This window comes from Capra hircus, chromosome 10, assembly GCF_001704415.2.
Source record: "Capra hircus breed San Clemente chromosome 10, ASM170441v1, whole genome shotgun sequence".
In the NCBI taxonomy this organism is placed as follows: Eukaryota; Metazoa; Chordata; class Mammalia; order Artiodactyla; family Bovidae; genus Capra; species Capra hircus.
The window spans coordinates 41,091,513-41,107,214 of record NC_030817.1 but is presented as its reverse complement, the minus strand read 5'-3'; the positions used below and the strand labels follow the sequence as shown (position 1 = coordinate 41,107,214).

The 15,702-nt window shown below is 42.2% G+C and overlaps 1 protein-coding gene across 4 annotated transcripts; it reads right to left on the bottom strand.

The window, feature by feature from the left end:
• Window positions 3,976-15,693, bottom strand: DUT (deoxyuridine triphosphatase). Of its 4 annotated transcripts, none has more exons than XM_005685804.3 (7): window positions 15,545-15,679; window positions 14,443-14,581; window positions 12,311-12,402; window positions 10,696-10,740; window positions 5,249-5,323; window positions 5,006-5,076; window positions 3,976-4,102 (listed from the first exon to the last, which is right to left on the bottom strand). In XM_005685804.3, exons 1-7 carry the CDS (start codon window positions 15,621-15,623, stop codon window positions 4,046-4,048), a joined length of 558 nt encoding a protein of 185 aa, XP_005685861.1. In that variant the 5' UTR covers window positions 15,624-15,679; the 3' UTR covers window positions 3,976-4,045. The 4 variants fall into 4 exon arrangements, with proteins under 4 accessions (XP_005685861.1, XP_005685862.1, XP_017909660.1 ...); XM_005685805.3 differs by having other exon boundaries at window positions 3,981-4,102; window positions 15,599-15,693; XM_018054171.1 differs by lacking the exon at window positions 15,545-15,679 and adding an exon at window positions 15,130-15,389 and having other exon boundaries at window positions 3,981-4,102.

The window sequence follows — 15,702 nt, the reverse complement described above, 5'->3', positions numbered from 1 at the left end:
TCAGCACTCATGTAATCATGTCAATATGTCCAAGATCCATTAACCCCAAACAGAAAACTCCAGGTACCTACATATTTCTAGCCAGGTGGGATGGAGATGGTCATGTGGCAAGAAATACTGTGTGGAGAAGGTGCTCTGAGATCCAAATCTTGGGTCTTCCCCCACCTCTATTCACCATCCACCTAGGCCAGCTGTTTAAATGACTTCTACGGATAGCCATCAAGGAAGTTAACTGATGGAGCATCAGATTAGTTTGTAGGAGTCTCCCTGACTATTTCTCTCCTGACATATACAGCACCAAGGACAGGAGTGGAGAGTGGACATCATTAGTGAGTGAGGCAGAACTGTCAAGAGAGAGGAAAACTGCCTGGTTTCTGCCTGGAAAAAAATCGATAGAACGGTGACTGCTATTCAGTTTACAGTTGATAAGCAAAGTGCAGCCCTGCCTCTGAAAATGATGCTTCTCTTTGGCCATCAGTAAAAAACTGGTGCCGTTTCTAGTGGAAAGGAAGACTTTCCCAAATAAAATGACATACCCTGGTTTTCCTTTGCTACCAACTGAATCTGCTTCCCTGTGGCTCAGCTGGTAAAGAACTTGCTGCAATGCAGGAAACCTGGGTTCGATCCCTGGGTTGGGAAGATCCCCTGGAGAAGAAAACAGCTACCCACCCTAGGATTTTGGCCTGGAGAACTGTCCATGGGGTCGCAAAGAGTTGGACACGACTAAGCATCTTTCACTTTCACCAACTGAATCTAGCATACTGAAAGAAGGCAAAGCTCAAATGAGCTCAGGAACCAAGCCTTGTTAACATAGGCTCTCACTTCTAGCAAACCAGTCGAGACCACTATTTAGGTGCTTCCCTGGTGGCTCAGAGGTTAAAGCGTCTGCCTCTAATGCAGGAGACTTGGGTTCAATCCCTGGGTCAGGAAGATCCCCTGGAGAAGGAAATGGCAACCCACTCTAGGATTCTTGCCTGGAGAATCCCATGGACGGAGGAGCCTGGTGGGCTACAGTCCATGGGGTTGCAAAGAGTCGGACACGACTGAGCAACTTAACTTCACTTCATACTGTAGTTACTCACTATACCATCCACATTTGTTTCATACACTTGCCTAAACATTGTATTTCATAATAAAACAAAGTAAAATTATCCTAAAATATTTGAACTTTACATATATTACATAGAAAATGTCTCCAAAAATCTCAACCGAACAGACTGTATTGTACTTTCCCATATGGCTTTTGCTTTTCCCATGCAGTATTTGCTTTTTTTTCACTTTTTTGGGGAAGTTCCACAAGTCTGCTCTATGCCATTGTAAAGGAGAAACAGACTTTTCCCTTCCTGTGTAGACAAAAGCCTAGTTCTCTCCTACTATGTCTTTCTTCCCTGTGAGTCTCCTCTACTACTCACAGAAAACACTTCACTTCTGGGCACCCAATGTGTGCAGGCTTTTCCCTACACCAGGCAATTCTGTGTGACACCAGCTGGGGTGTCCTACAATTTCTCAATTCTGACACTGTGTACTTGGAGATAGGCTCAGATATTATCCTAGCACTACCTGTGAGCTCTCTGGGCTGTTCTTTAGGGGATTTTATGAAGGCTTCATCACATGGGAATGATCCATCATTAATTCCAATTTTGCCCTTCTCCCTTCACAAGAGAATGGGAGGAATTGAGAGGTCTAAACCTCTAATAAAGGCCTGGCCTTTCTGGTGACCAGACCTCATTCAGGAGCCACATAGGGTCTGAGTCACCCTATTAGAACAAGACACTTCTGTTATCCACAAAACTACAAGGAAGGGTTTCAGGAGCTGTGTGTCAAGAACAGAGGTCAAAGACCAGTAACAGAACAAAAGATGTTCTTACCACCAGGGTGACAGAGGCTAATATATATATTCTATTATCTCACAGCCACCATCTTCTATAGGTGAAACCCACTGATACTAACTTCAGTCCCTCAGGTCACATATGACAAGCCTAATCTGAGTCTTTGGATTCTAAAAACACCTATTATATTCCAGGGACTTTCTCTAGGCAACTGCCCCTCATTCCTCCCATCCCAACAAATATACTTTCCCAGGTGAAAACATAGCACCCATGGATATCATTCCAGGTCTCTAGAGTAGCTTCAAATGTGAGCATCTTCCTTTAAGTATGGTACCCAGATGGAAACATATTCCAAGTACAAAAAACCTAGAGGAAGCTCTTCATTAACCATGTCTTCCGTTGTGTATCCTCTCTCCCACTTGTAAGACTGAAGATACTGCAGAGAACATGGGCTTTGAAGCCATAGGACCTGTTTTAATAGTAGTCATTGTTAGCTGAAATGTCTCTGAGCCTGTTTGTGTCACCTATAAAAAAGTGTTTTTCTGTTCTCCACAAGCACGTTATGAGAAAGAAAAGAGCAGTTTGTAAGTGCTTAACCGTGGACTTAACGTTAAGCTAAGACGGAATCTCTTAGCAGTCACATCATAGTCTTCAACTGTTACTACGTATTGGTCAGAGTTCAGAGAACCAGACTCTAGCTAGTTTAGCAGAATTTATTTAAACTTTACTGACTTCAGAAATAATTTATACCATGACCCAGTAAACACGTGCACACATAAGTATGTAATTCAAATAATCTTCACAGAATTTACCCATCTGACGTGTTGTCCTCTGCTGTATTTCTGTTCAGTATTTTTTAACACGTTATGACCCACTGAGTTAATTTCATGACTCACTGATGAACGATAACCCAGTTATATTTCCAAAGTAATAGAAAATATTATTGATACACTGCAGGTATAACATGGCCTAGGGAACCACTGGAACAGAAGAAACAAACTCTAATCCATGCTTCCAAAACTGGGCAGCAAAGAGCTGTCAGCTCCAGACATTCCGTCTGTGACATCCCCCCCTAAAAAATGGCGCCTCCTGAGCCTCGCGCTAGGGCATCTGATTGACAAAGCCTAGCTGACACCCAAAGTCCTGGTGCAGAGCGGTTTGGGAAATGCAGTAACGGAAAGCACACCAGAAACTGCAATAGATGATGTTAAACCAGCTCATATGGCTGAGACATACTTACTCAGATACTTGGTTTGGATAAACCCAGTGGTCTAGGCATACCTCCTTACGTCTATTTATCTGTGTATTTTCTTGGACAGCCTATTACTGCTACTTCAGTGAGGCAAATTCACATTACTAAAATTTACTTGTGTGCTTAGTCGCGTCCGACCCTGTGACCCCATGGACTGTAGCCTGTCCATGGAATTCTCCAGGCAAGAATCCTGGAGGGGCTTGCCATGCCCTACTCCAGGGGATCTTCCCAACACAGGGATCAAAACCAGGTCTCCGGCATTGCAGGCAGATTCTTTACCATCTGGGCCACCAGGGAAACCCCAACAGAATGAAATTCAGAGCAATAAACCAAATGGAGATTCCCAACTCACATTTTCTTTCACAAATAACCTGTACCCAGTTAACCTGGGGTCTACCAAAAAGGAAGATGAAAAAAAAACAAACAAAAAACAGGGAAAACTTAAAAAAACAAACAAACAAACAAGGATTCTCTTCTTCCCGACCTCACAAAGAATCTTAAGTTTAGAAAAACATTTTTTACATCACTGAAGAGAAGAATTAGCAATAACTTCTTTTTATTGCCGTTTAATTCAGTTTATGCAATAATTTCTATCTGTGGGAATTCAAATTTATTGAATGAAATACATTGCTTATGATATTCAAAGCATTTTAAAAATAAGTTACTGAAGGGGTAGTATATAATGAATTAAATAATACAGATTTGGGGATAATTGATGTGCATTTAATTTAAAAAAGAAACTGCATGAGTTCACAAACAGTTCACTAAACGCAGAAAAACACAAGGAAGTAGGTTTCTATAGGATCCCAACAGAGGTACCCTTTCCTTAAGCATAAGAAAACCAAATACTTTTAGAAGCTGAAGTGTTAAGTTTACAGAAATGCAAAACACCAAAACACTTTGAAGCAAAGTCTTTATTTTCAAGAAAAAAGTACATTCTCATTTCCTGTTCTTGGCATAAGTTTTAATTATTTCCAGTGGAACCAAAGCCTCCTGAACCCCTTTCAGTGTCATCTAAAATCTGAAAAGACATAAAGATAGTGAGCCGTATAGTTAATTTTTTCCTCTTTCAAGTCTCTGCAGCTCTCAATCTGTAAAAGTTGTATTCTTGCTATATCATTCCTTCAAAAAGGAGATTACAGAAAATTAAAATTTTTTTAAATGTTCCATAAAATACTGAATAATACCAAAAAAGCTAAGGGAATAGTACATTTCAGTCTATTTAAATGGTTTACTATTCAAAGTAATGCGATATAATAGCCATGGCAAACATTTTAAGAAGTTCTACAACTAGGATTTTAATTTTGCTTAAAATAGGACTAGTCAAATATTCTACTACAGGTGGTCTCCAACTTAGAATGGTTTGACCAACGATTTTTCAACTTGATGGTGTGAAAGTGATATGCATCTGGTAAAAACTGTGCTTCAAATAATGAATTTTGACCCTTCCCTGGGCTAGTGATATGCGATGTGATCCTCTCGTGATGCTGGGCGATGGCAGTGACTGCAGCCGCCGGTCAGCCATGCCATCACGGGTGAAATGCTGATACAGTTTCTGTGCTCATACAACCATTCTATTTTTCACTTTCAGGACAGTAGTCAATAAATTACATGAGATATTCAACACTTCATTATAAAACAGGCTTTGCATTAGACGACTCTGTCCAACTAGGTTAATAAGTGCTCTGAGCATGTTTAAGGCAGGCTAGACTAAGCTATGATGTTCAGTAGGTTAGGTGCGTGAAGTGTATTTTCAACTTAAGGTATTTTCAATTTACAATGGCTATATCAGGATGTAATCCCATTGTTAAATTGAGAAAGATCTGTATTTAGTTACCAATAGCATATTAGATCCTCAAATTTTTATTTTTCCTTCACTGAAGATGTTATCGTGTATTCCCTACTCAGCTTTTATAATACTTACTTGAACTTCCTCTATTTCTGGGTAAAATATCCGTTCACAAATGAGCTGTGCAATTCGATCACCCTTTTTGACTTCAAAGGAAAAAAAAAAAATTTATTACTGATACTTTATTGATGCATTCTCTGTATCCTGCCTTATACAATACAATGAGAATCAGAGGAGTTAATATGTGCTATTTAGACATATTTAATACATAATTCGGAAAACTCATTACATTGATGTGATTAGATATATTTAACATACCTTCAAACTTCTCTTTGCCAAAATTAAACAGGACAACACCAACATTCCCTCTATAATCTTCATCTATGACACCAGCTGGAGAAAAGAAACATGATCTTAGCTTAGTGTGTGGTACCGAGGACTGCTGCTAAGTCGCTTCAGTAGTGTCCGACTCTGCGACCCCATAGACGGAAGCCCACCAGGCTCCCCCGTCCCTGGGAGTTCTCCAGGCAAGAACACTGGAGTGGGTTGCCATTTCCTTTTCCAATGCATGAAAGTGAAAAGTGAAACTGAAGTCGCTCAGTCGTGTCTGACTCTTAGCGACCCCACGGAATGCAGCCTTCGACTCCTCCGTCCATGGGATTTTCCAGGCAAGAGTCCTGGAGTGGGGTGCCATTGCCTTCTCCGAGGACTAAGGGTATATAATTACCTCGAAATCATTCCTATGTAGCTCTGAAAGTTTTATCCTTGCAATGAATATGTGAATCTTGCTCTGCTACTATGTAAAGCCTCAAAGCTAAGAAATATTACTAAAATGCAAATATACTTAGTCGCTCAGTCGTGTCTTACTCTGCGACCCCATGGACTATAGCCTGCCAAGCTCCTCTGTCTGTGGGGATTCTCCAGGCAAGACTACTATAGTGGGTTGACATGTCCTCCTCCAGGGGATCTTCCCAACCCAGAGACTGAACCCAGGTCTCCTGCATTGCAGGTAGATTCCTTACCATCTGAGCCACCAGGGAAGCCCAAAATTCAAATAAGAATTTTGAAAGGGGTCCTAATTTTACAACCTGTCATCCTTACAAATGGTGACCATTAACCTACTCTAAATTGGGAGTAGGTGCTTAGTGTCTCAGCCAAGACATCCTTAATTGCTCTCTTCCAATCCTACTGTCTATCTGCTGCATACCTGCCAAAAGGACTAGGAGAAAATTACGATTTGGGTTTTAAAGGCTTTTCCTGGTAGAAGCTTCCCACTAATACCCAGACTGAAATATGATTGAGTCATAAATAAAAATGTCAAAAAGCCAGAAAATCTGTGGTGGAATAAGTCGATGCTGACACTGTTAAGCAACAGTCTAGCAAATATCAGAACATTCCATTTTTATAATGAAAATGGAGCTGAACTGTTGATTTCACATTCTTCTTCTCCTTTCCATTTGAGCTACCATCCTTTGTTAAGAGCATGATCTCTCAGAAGACATTAGCACATAAGCTTAATAATGAGTATAATTTTATACACAACTGGGTATAATTAGAACCTGTTTGAGATTATAAACACAAAGGCAGCAAATTTTTGCAGGAGAGGATCTTGAGCCAGGGCCCTGCCACAGCCCAGAGAAGTACATCTACCCAACTTGCTAGCATTTATCTTTGGGCCAAGAATCCAAAACCGTCCCACAAACACAAGCACAAGATAATGTAGGTGCACCAAGTCTTCTCATTTCCTTTTTAAAAATTAAGACATAATTCACAAGTCAACATTTTTTTAGTGTATTCAGCACTGTGAAAACATGACCACAATCAATTTTTGAACATTTTCATTACCCCAAAAAGAAACCCCCTAGCTATTAGCAGTCACTTTCCTATCCCTATCTTTCCCCTCAATGCCTATTTCCTTTTATACATGTTAATTCTTCCCCTTCAGTTTGTAAAATGCTAGACAGGATTCATGTGAATCTAATTAAATGCAGCTCCATGTCATATCTTACATCTTCTTAATACCCCCCTTCTCTGGGGCAACAAAAAACTCTTATCAAAGAAGAAAAAAAAAGAATCAGGAATTTAGTTCAATGGGTACTAATGCTGGTTGGCTAGACTCATAGTTATTTGAAGGTCAATTGAAAAAAAAGTTGATTTTATTTTTTTCTTTTTTAGAACAAGAGTAAGCATTCACTTTCAATTTTCTCATATAGGGGAAAAAAGGGCAAAATTTAAAAAAAAAAGTTCCATCACAGGGAAATATACTCAGAAAAACTAACATTTTAGATTTTTCCAGTGGATTACTGTAGAAGTTTAGATGAACCCCTGTGCTTTATGAATGAATTAGTAGGGCTAAGTGAAACTGAACTTAAAATACTTCTTACAAGGTTCCTGACATAAGACTTAAGAGTCTGAATTAAAGATAAAACAAAAGTGGCTGAAAGTGGTTCATATCATGTCTAGACTGAAGGAAACAGTCTATTCTTTTCTGGTTCTACATCAATAAAACTTTGACCAACTCAAAGAATACTGAAGCCTGGCCTCTTTCCCCCACTGACAGTTGATCATTAACTTAGTCCTTGATATTTACTGAAAGAATGGATATAAAGATAGGACCAGCTGTTTTCTATATTATCTAGATGCAGAAAGTTTCAGCTGCAGGAATGGCTCAGATCAGAGTTAAGGAAGGAACTCCTCAGTAGCAGGTCATTCCCCGCTTCCCATGCTGGAACAAATGACCACAGGAGGCTTTGGCATCTCCAAGTGGGAGTGCTCAGGCTAGCACTCATTCACCTAGGGTGCCTTAGATAAAGACCATGTGTGCTGACTTCTGAATTCACTTCTTTACTGGAAAATTTTTAGAGTACCCAAACAGTACAAATACGTATAAAGTAAAAGCTAATAATGCTTCCCAACTCTCCCCCTCAGGCAGCCACATATTTTACACTTTTTTTTTCACCTAAAATAGCACAGCTATCCTTTGAGAGTAACATATCTGAATCTTAGTCATTCTTTTAGATCCAAGATATGGAAATACAGCACCATGATTCCTATGTAACTATTCTCTTACCTATCATCAGACATTCAGGTCGTTTTTACATTTTTCCTATAATAATCAAAACAGTCCTTTAAATATGTCCTTGTGTATTACTGTATTGTATTCTCATCAAATAGTTTCAAAAAAAAAAAAAAGCACTTTCCTGGGCTGAAAGGTGTGTATATTTAAAATTTTAATGGATATTGCTAGATAACTTTGCAAAGAAGGTATAGCAATTCAAATTTCTATCCATGATATTTAAGAATGCCCATTTCCAAGCTCTCTTATAATACCAAATTGAAGCAATCTTTTTAATTCTGGCCAATATGATGAGTAAAAGATGGCATTTCATGGATTTATTTACATTTCCCTGATGACTAGTGAGAGGCTGGCCTTTTTCCCTCAATATGTTTGTTCCACATTTGCATGTCCTCTTCTGTATTTTATAATCAGTTTTTTTCCCCCCTTATCTGTTTGGATATGTAACTCTTCTTCATATGACTTGCAAGTATTTATTTGTTTATTTTATGGTATCTTCTACAATACCAAAACACCATACATTTCTAAAGGAGTCCTATCACACATATGGTTGGATGTCTTGAATTCCTCAAAGCCAGGTGATCTACCTAGACTGAAAGAAATTAAGTCCTTTCAAGTCAATTAGAATGTATGACAGAAAAAATGGTCTTTAATTACTCCTTTTTAAAAAAGCATGAATGCCAACAGTATTAAAAAATCTAACAGTTCCAAGTTCATTTATTACTTGTTAATCAAAGGCAACTGACCATCAAAAAAAAATACAAGACATTCCTTTCGTACATAAGGGACAAAAACATCAAGGGTATTTCTCTTCATGAGAAAGCAGAAAGTATTCTGAAGTTATCACTGGAAAAATCATGCATTGGAACTGGCAGAGTGATTAACTGACTTCAGGCAAAAGTTTTACTGTGTCAAGACTTTGGCACGTCATTCGTTGGAAACCTTCTTTACTGAAAACTATCCACACCTACCAGATGTGAATTGTGAACGGAATCCTGCATACTCAACTTTTCCCTTTGACCCTTATTTACAGCCTGGGATTTCTAACAATATCCCTCTTTGAAATAAAAACTGTGGCCAACTATGATAAATGTGTGCCTAGGAGACATTTTTAAGATACTCTGCATCCAAGAACACACCACAATGTGACTGTGTGCATAATACCACAGGAACCACCAGGCAAACTAACTTTCCATTGCTTTGACATGAATTTTTTTCAGAGGATTGTTTTAAATAGAGCAAAAGTTAGTAACAAAGTCAGAAAAAGTTTCCATGTTAAAAAAAAATCATAGAGGACAGAAAATATGTAGCAAGCAGTGTTAGTGTTTTAGATACATTATAATTCAATCCTCCCATCTTTCAGGGCAAGCACACTAATTTTCATTTTACAGATAAGGAAACTGAGGCTCAGAAAAGTTAAGCAATAACTAGCAAGTTAGTGACAAAGTTAGAGCCCCAAATCCAGTTGTTATTCCAAAGCCCATGTTCCTTTCATAACCCTTTGAAACTTATTTAAAAATACCATATTTTATATCCTTAAGTTATCGTTTTAAGTGACCTTACTACTGCTGCTGCTGCTGCTGCTGCTGCTAAGTTGCTTCAGTCGTGTCCGAATCTGTGTGACCCCATAGACGGTAGCCCACCAGGCACCCCCGTCCCTGGGATTCTCCAGGCAAGAACACTGGAGTGGGTTGCCATCTCCTTCTCCAATGCATGAAAGTGAAGTCGCTCAGTCGTGTCCGACTCTTAGCGACCCCATGGACTGCAGCCCACCAGGCTCCTCCATCCATGGGATTTTCCAGGCAAGAGTACTGTAGTAGGGTGCCACTGCCTTCTCCGAGTGACCATACTAGACCTTGTAAAAATATTCTTGAAAGTCAAGCATAAATTAGCCCAGGGAATTCTCTACCCCGGAGGGCTGTCCATCTCTGTTGAGTTACATTCAGCTCCTCTTCAGTCTCAAGAGCTATTTTTGGGCTCCTGGTTTACCCCGCAGCACCACCTAGTGACACTACAGGGAGATGGCCCAGGGACAGGCCTCAGCCAAAGAAGGAACAGTAAGTTAATTCAGGGCAGAGCTAGGCTGGTAGACGGACAGGGCAGGGTGATCCACGGCTTTTAACTGCAGTGGAAAGAACAAGGGGATTGGAATCATATGGATGGATGTCAGTTTCTAAAGAGGCAATTTGGGCCCATTTCTCAGTCAGTTTCCTTTTCTATTAAAAAGCAGCTTCACAAAAACGGCAGAAGGTGGAGAATTTAACATATTCACTCATCTGAGGGCTAAGAGGCCTTGTTAGAGAAGCACTAACTACAATTGCTTAAATAATGATATAAAAGCATTTCCTTTCCTTGTAATAACAAACTTCCTTCTGTGAACAGTCATTTTTGGACTAAATGCAGATTATCACCAAACCAAGGCAAAATCCTATCTGTCAGATAGTGTCTAGCTTGTGAGTGAAATAACAACATTTCACATAATGATCATTAAAAAAGTAGACATACTCAAATAGCATTCAAAACTGTATCATAATCATCTTTTACTTAGGGACAGAAATTTCTAAAAGGCAAGATACAACAGAAACCATTTTCTTTTCTTGAGGATAAAAATAAAATCTGTCATTTGATTACTGCAAAAACAAAGGAAACACTTGCAAATATTTACAGAATAAAAATGTAAATATATTACCTCCTACATCTATGAAGTGTTTTGCTGCCAAGCCAGAACGAGGAGCTATAAAACAAACAAACGAAAAGAAATTGACTATCTTAAGAAGGGCAATACTGAATAAAATTGACATAATCTAAGCATGTCACTCTCATCCCTATAACATCTGTATCTTATCCTTAGCAGACAGTTTTGAATTAAAAATGTATTTATCACACTGTATGATCAAAGTAGAAAAGTTTAGAAAAATGTTGACAAGGTTTAATTCAAAACCAACTTAAACCATTCCAGTATGTCTTTAGGCAACTGAGGATAAGTGCTGAAGCTGTGGTCTGCAGGAAAGAAATGGAAAGTGAACAAGTGGCAAAAACCGTGGACAATGCTGTCCAGACGTTTGGTCACAAAGGGAGGACGATAGCTGGCATGGACATGGGGCAGAGGAAGGGACTTAAAAAAGATAGGAGATCCGAGCATGTTGCAGTATGGATAAGAAGGGAAGGGGCATAAACCCAACCAGAGTAGCAGAGGTTAACCTTGAACTTGGACTCCTACGCAGAATTCAGATGCCGAAAGACACATCTGAATGAAACAAATGAACCAGAGTAAGAAGGTAAGTTTATACCTTACTCTTGCTGACTTGAGCAACAGGCCTACCATTAATTATCCTAACTTCTAGTATTTTATTCCAGAATAACTTAAATCAGGCACTTTGTCGGTAAATGCTACCCCTTCCCGCCTTCACTGTTATTTCACCCCATCTCCTAATCCACCCACCCACCCCCTAGTACACTAAAAATGCTGTCAGTGCAGCCAAAAAGATGGAGAGAGAGCTCATTTCAGTTTTCTTTTAAAGGCTCAAGTATCAGCAGTTCTCAGACTCCGGCTAACAAGATCCCCCTGGGATCACAGTTCCATTTGCTCCTTTATGTTTACCCTGAAGTCAGTCAGCAAGTAATAAAACTCTTGAAAAGAAGTTTTAAACTCTTTCTACAGTGACAACTGACTTGCTGCAGAAAAAAATCAAACCTGTTGGCTTGCCCTGCATTTTATCCTCTCTCCTCCCACGAGGAGGCCTTGTCCTGTAGCGCACTGAAGAACATCCCTTTCCTAGCACACCTCATGGGAGGAAACCCAAGGGGGAAAGGCTACGGGCCTGATATCCTCAGGGGTTAGAAACTTTACTTATATCAGTGATATAAGATGCCATGTGCCATTATCTTAACCCTGCATCTTTATTCTTATAAAACAAATAAACATCTTCACAAAGAAATCTGACTCCATACGCCATCTGATGCCTGAAAGGAGGATTGGTGATAAGACTGGAAACATCACCTATATTTTCAGTTTTTCTCACAGTGAACAGTTGTGAGAACAACCTCCTAGGCTAATGTGAGTGTCCTAAAACCTTAAGTAAGGAATCCGGGGGAGAAAAAAAAGCAAAGAGAGGCAAATGTAGCTACAAAAAGGAAAGTTTTCAAGTGACTGCAACTGCCATCGCAGGTGGCATGTCTTTATTTTAGGACACAGGCCAAGCAATATCCCTTCCCTCATTTATACACCCCGAATGAAAGTAAGAAGAAAGAACCGATCACAAAGGAAGAGCATGACAAATGGTTATGTGTCTCAAGTCACTTACCCACTCTTCCATAGCACCCAGAAGGAAGGGCTATCTGAATGTCAGTTTTCACAAGCACTTTCTCCATCGGTGGTACTGTGTAATCATAGGCACTAGGAAAATAGTGAAAGATAACAGGTATTTAGATATAGTAATTCTCTGAGCATTCTTTGGTAAAAGAGATGACAACCTGTAAACATATTTTCCTTTGAACAAAATTGTGTTGGCAAAATGAGATAATTTTTTAGCAGGAGGGGGCTGAAAGGCAGACTTTAGATTGTATATGATTCACTAACATGGTACAAAAAAAGATGAACGAAGAAAGGCAGATAATAGCTAATATTTATTAAGCCATTACTCTGTCCCAGGTACAGTTCTAAGTCCATTGTACAACTCATTTTATTCTCACAACAATCCTCTAGGCATTAGGGAAAATGTACAGAAGAAGGGAGAAAAAGGGGTGGGGAGCAGCATGAATGGGGGGAGGGGTGTGTCCAGCTGCACTGCACCTGTTCTGCACTTGTAGTTGACCAGGCTCACCAAGCGGTGGCTGTGAACTTCACTGGCTGAGGCAGAGAGGTGACCACTGTGAACAGGTCCTAGAGATGGGCACTGCCCAGGAACTGATCCTCTAAGGTCCACCCACCAAACGCTGCTACTTTGCTATCACTGTAGCGCCCTCTTTGCTAAAAATTTAAGAGATTTTACAATAAGCAGAACTGGAAGTTACTTTGGAGGCCTTAAGTAAGACTGGTAAGATGCTGCTGTGTCTTTACTTCTTTCATCGGAATTTCCTCTCTTGAAACAGTGAAAACGCTAATTTATTGAAGAGATGAATTATGTCCACGTCAACATACAAAGTCTTATGTTTAATAGGATGTTTATAAAGTACCCTAAATTAAGGTCTCTTCGTAGACTCACAACAGTGCCCAGCTGTGGTGCAGTCAATCTACATCACTATTTTTATTCATGAAATAAGAGACTGAATTGTATCCCATTCAGCTGCATCAGTCTTACCTCACTTTTTCCTTCTTTTCTTCCACTATCATCACATACACCTCTCTCCTCTTTTCCTGTACTTACAACTTATACCAGTGGTTCTCACATTAGAATTACCTGGGATGCTTTAAAATAAATCCTAGGCTTGGGAGTTAGTCATGTAATAAACACTGTCTCCCCTCCAGTATCACTTTTCACCTACCTTAATGGTTTGAAGAAGTGGGGACAGTACTCAAGGGGTTAAAATACAAACAAACAAACACTGAATTCAGGGTCAAAAACTCTATTATGTTCAAGCCCTTGGGCAATCAATTCATCTCTTCACAAACTCCCACATCTGTGAAGAGTAACACTCATCTACTTCAGGATTGCTGCATTAAATAAAATAGCACATGGGACAGCTTTTAGGACAGGTAAAAAATGCTGTACAAAAGAGGTGGTAGTATTAACTAACATTCCTACTTTTCATATTCAGACTTTGGGCAAGTCCTTGGGGGGAATTTAACTTACTAACCCTTAAAGCAGAAGCAACTTTTACTCATCTTTCCCGGGTATTTTATTACCTAAGAACCTCGGCTCCCAGCATAGCTTTTCTTTCTACTGACCACAGTACCACTCTCAGGCCACTACTTGAAGGCCAAAGTGGGCCTTCTTCATCTCTACCTTCCACTTGGAAAGGACGCAAAAAATGTTGCAAAATAAAATAACACCTGGGCGGTCGTTTATTGCTATTTACCATTCCACACATCTGCCCAAATCCGTACTGAATTTATGCTAAAGAGGAAAGCTAAAATTTTCAACATTAAAAAAAAGCAGGACTTCCGTGGTGGTCCAGTGGTTAAGACTCGTCTTCCACTGCAGGGGGGTGCAGGTGCCATCCCGGGCTAGTGAAACAGGATCTCACGTGCCACGCTGTGGGCCCCCACTTCCCCAAAAGGCAAAAACCCTATATAATGCAAAATGCGTTTGTTTCTGCACTTTTCAATGACTGTTTCAAATTGCAGCAGCAAGCCGGCATGTAAGCTAACCTGAGAGCTCTATCACTCGGAAATTGGGACTTTTCTGCATGAAGTCCGGACCATGGGATAGAAGGCGAGCCTCCTGGCCCGGGCCGGCCTTCCTCCGGCGCGCGGGCGGACAGGGTGCCCACTCACCTGTACAGGTCGTAGCCCGCGGCGCGTGCGGACCCCTTGGTGGGGGCTGTGGCGTGCTCTGAGAGCCGGGCAAAGCGGAGACGCATATCTCCCGCCTCTGTGGCCCGGGCCCGCTTGCTGGGGGAGACGACTTGTGCCTCTTGAGAGCAGGGCATGGCAGCGTAGAAGGTGGGCACAAGCGGGAGCAGGGGGAACGAGAGAGAGAGAGAGCGAGCGAGCGCGCGGATGAATTCTAAACTTCCCGCCAACCTCGCCCCGCCCCCGTCCCCTATCCCCCCCGGACCAACCCACAGTCAGTGCTGAGAAGGGAGATAGGACTCAAATTTGGGGCTGGAAATCTTTCTCAGAAGACAGATTTGGGAACGGAAAATACGGAGCCTCTCAAACTTTGTATACTCAGTGCCTAGATCCAAAACCAGTGGCAGCTTTTGTGGCCTTCCCCTCATCCCCAAATAGAAAACCACCCCCCTTCCCTGTGAGGGAATTCGAATGGACTGGCTCCCGCGCCGCTAAGGCCGCGCGCCCTCCCATTTGCCCCTCCGCCTGAAGCCCGACAACTTCCTCTGGTGCAGCAGATTCCCGCTCGGTGCCTGGCGCGGGGGCCGCCAGCCGGGCTCCCTGCCTCCCCCCGCCTTGGAAAGCGTGTGCTTCCAGCCTGGGTCCCGACATTACTGGAGCCGCGGCCACCTCGGCTCAGCTTGCGGCCGCTGGAGAGCAGCCGGAGCGCCGGGAGCAGCACGGATCCCCGCGGGGTGGGGTCCAGGGGCGGGCCTGGCCGGGAGAGCCCCGCGGCCTCCGCCCCGGGCCGTGCGCGGCGCGCGCTGTTAAACACCGAGCGGAGCAAAGACGGAATGAAGTGGTGGCCGAGCACTGGGCGAGGGCAGAGGGAAGTCATCTGCCCGAGTTTGGGCGCAGCTCGTGCGGGCGCGCGCCAGCCCAATGACCTCGGAAGCAGTAACTGCCGCCGTCTGACGAGGGGCGCACGGAGGCGGCGCCTCGACAGCCCTCGGGCTGGCGGCAGGCCCTCCCGGGCAGCTGCGCTCTCGGCGTCTCGAATCTCGCGGCCGCCTTTGCCTCGCCCTCTCCCTCTCTCGACTCGCACCTTTCATCTGGCGCCGGTTTTCCGAGATCCGGGCCCTGCGCTCCGCCGGTTTACCTGGGGCGGCGCCGCCCGCGGCCATGATTCCCCAGGTTCCAGTCTCGAGGCACTCCACTCCCCCCACCCTCTGCAAAAGGAACGGAACCGCATCACGCTGCCCG

Excerpts from the sequence above, each read along its gene's own strand:
- DUT (XM_018054170.1), bottom strand. The coding sequence starts at position 15,337 with ATGACTTCCCTCTGCCCTCGCCCAGTGCTCGGCCACCACTTCATTCCG. Across the intron at positions 10,741-12,310 it reads TGGGTGCTATGGAAGAGTGG|CTCCTCGTTCTGGCTTGGCA; the intron begins GTAAGTGACTTG and ends TTTGTTTTATAG. Across the intron at positions 4,103-5,005 it reads CAGAAATAGAGGAAGTTCAA|ATTTTAGATGACACTGAAAG; the intron begins GTAAGTATTATA and ends ATGTCTTTTCAG.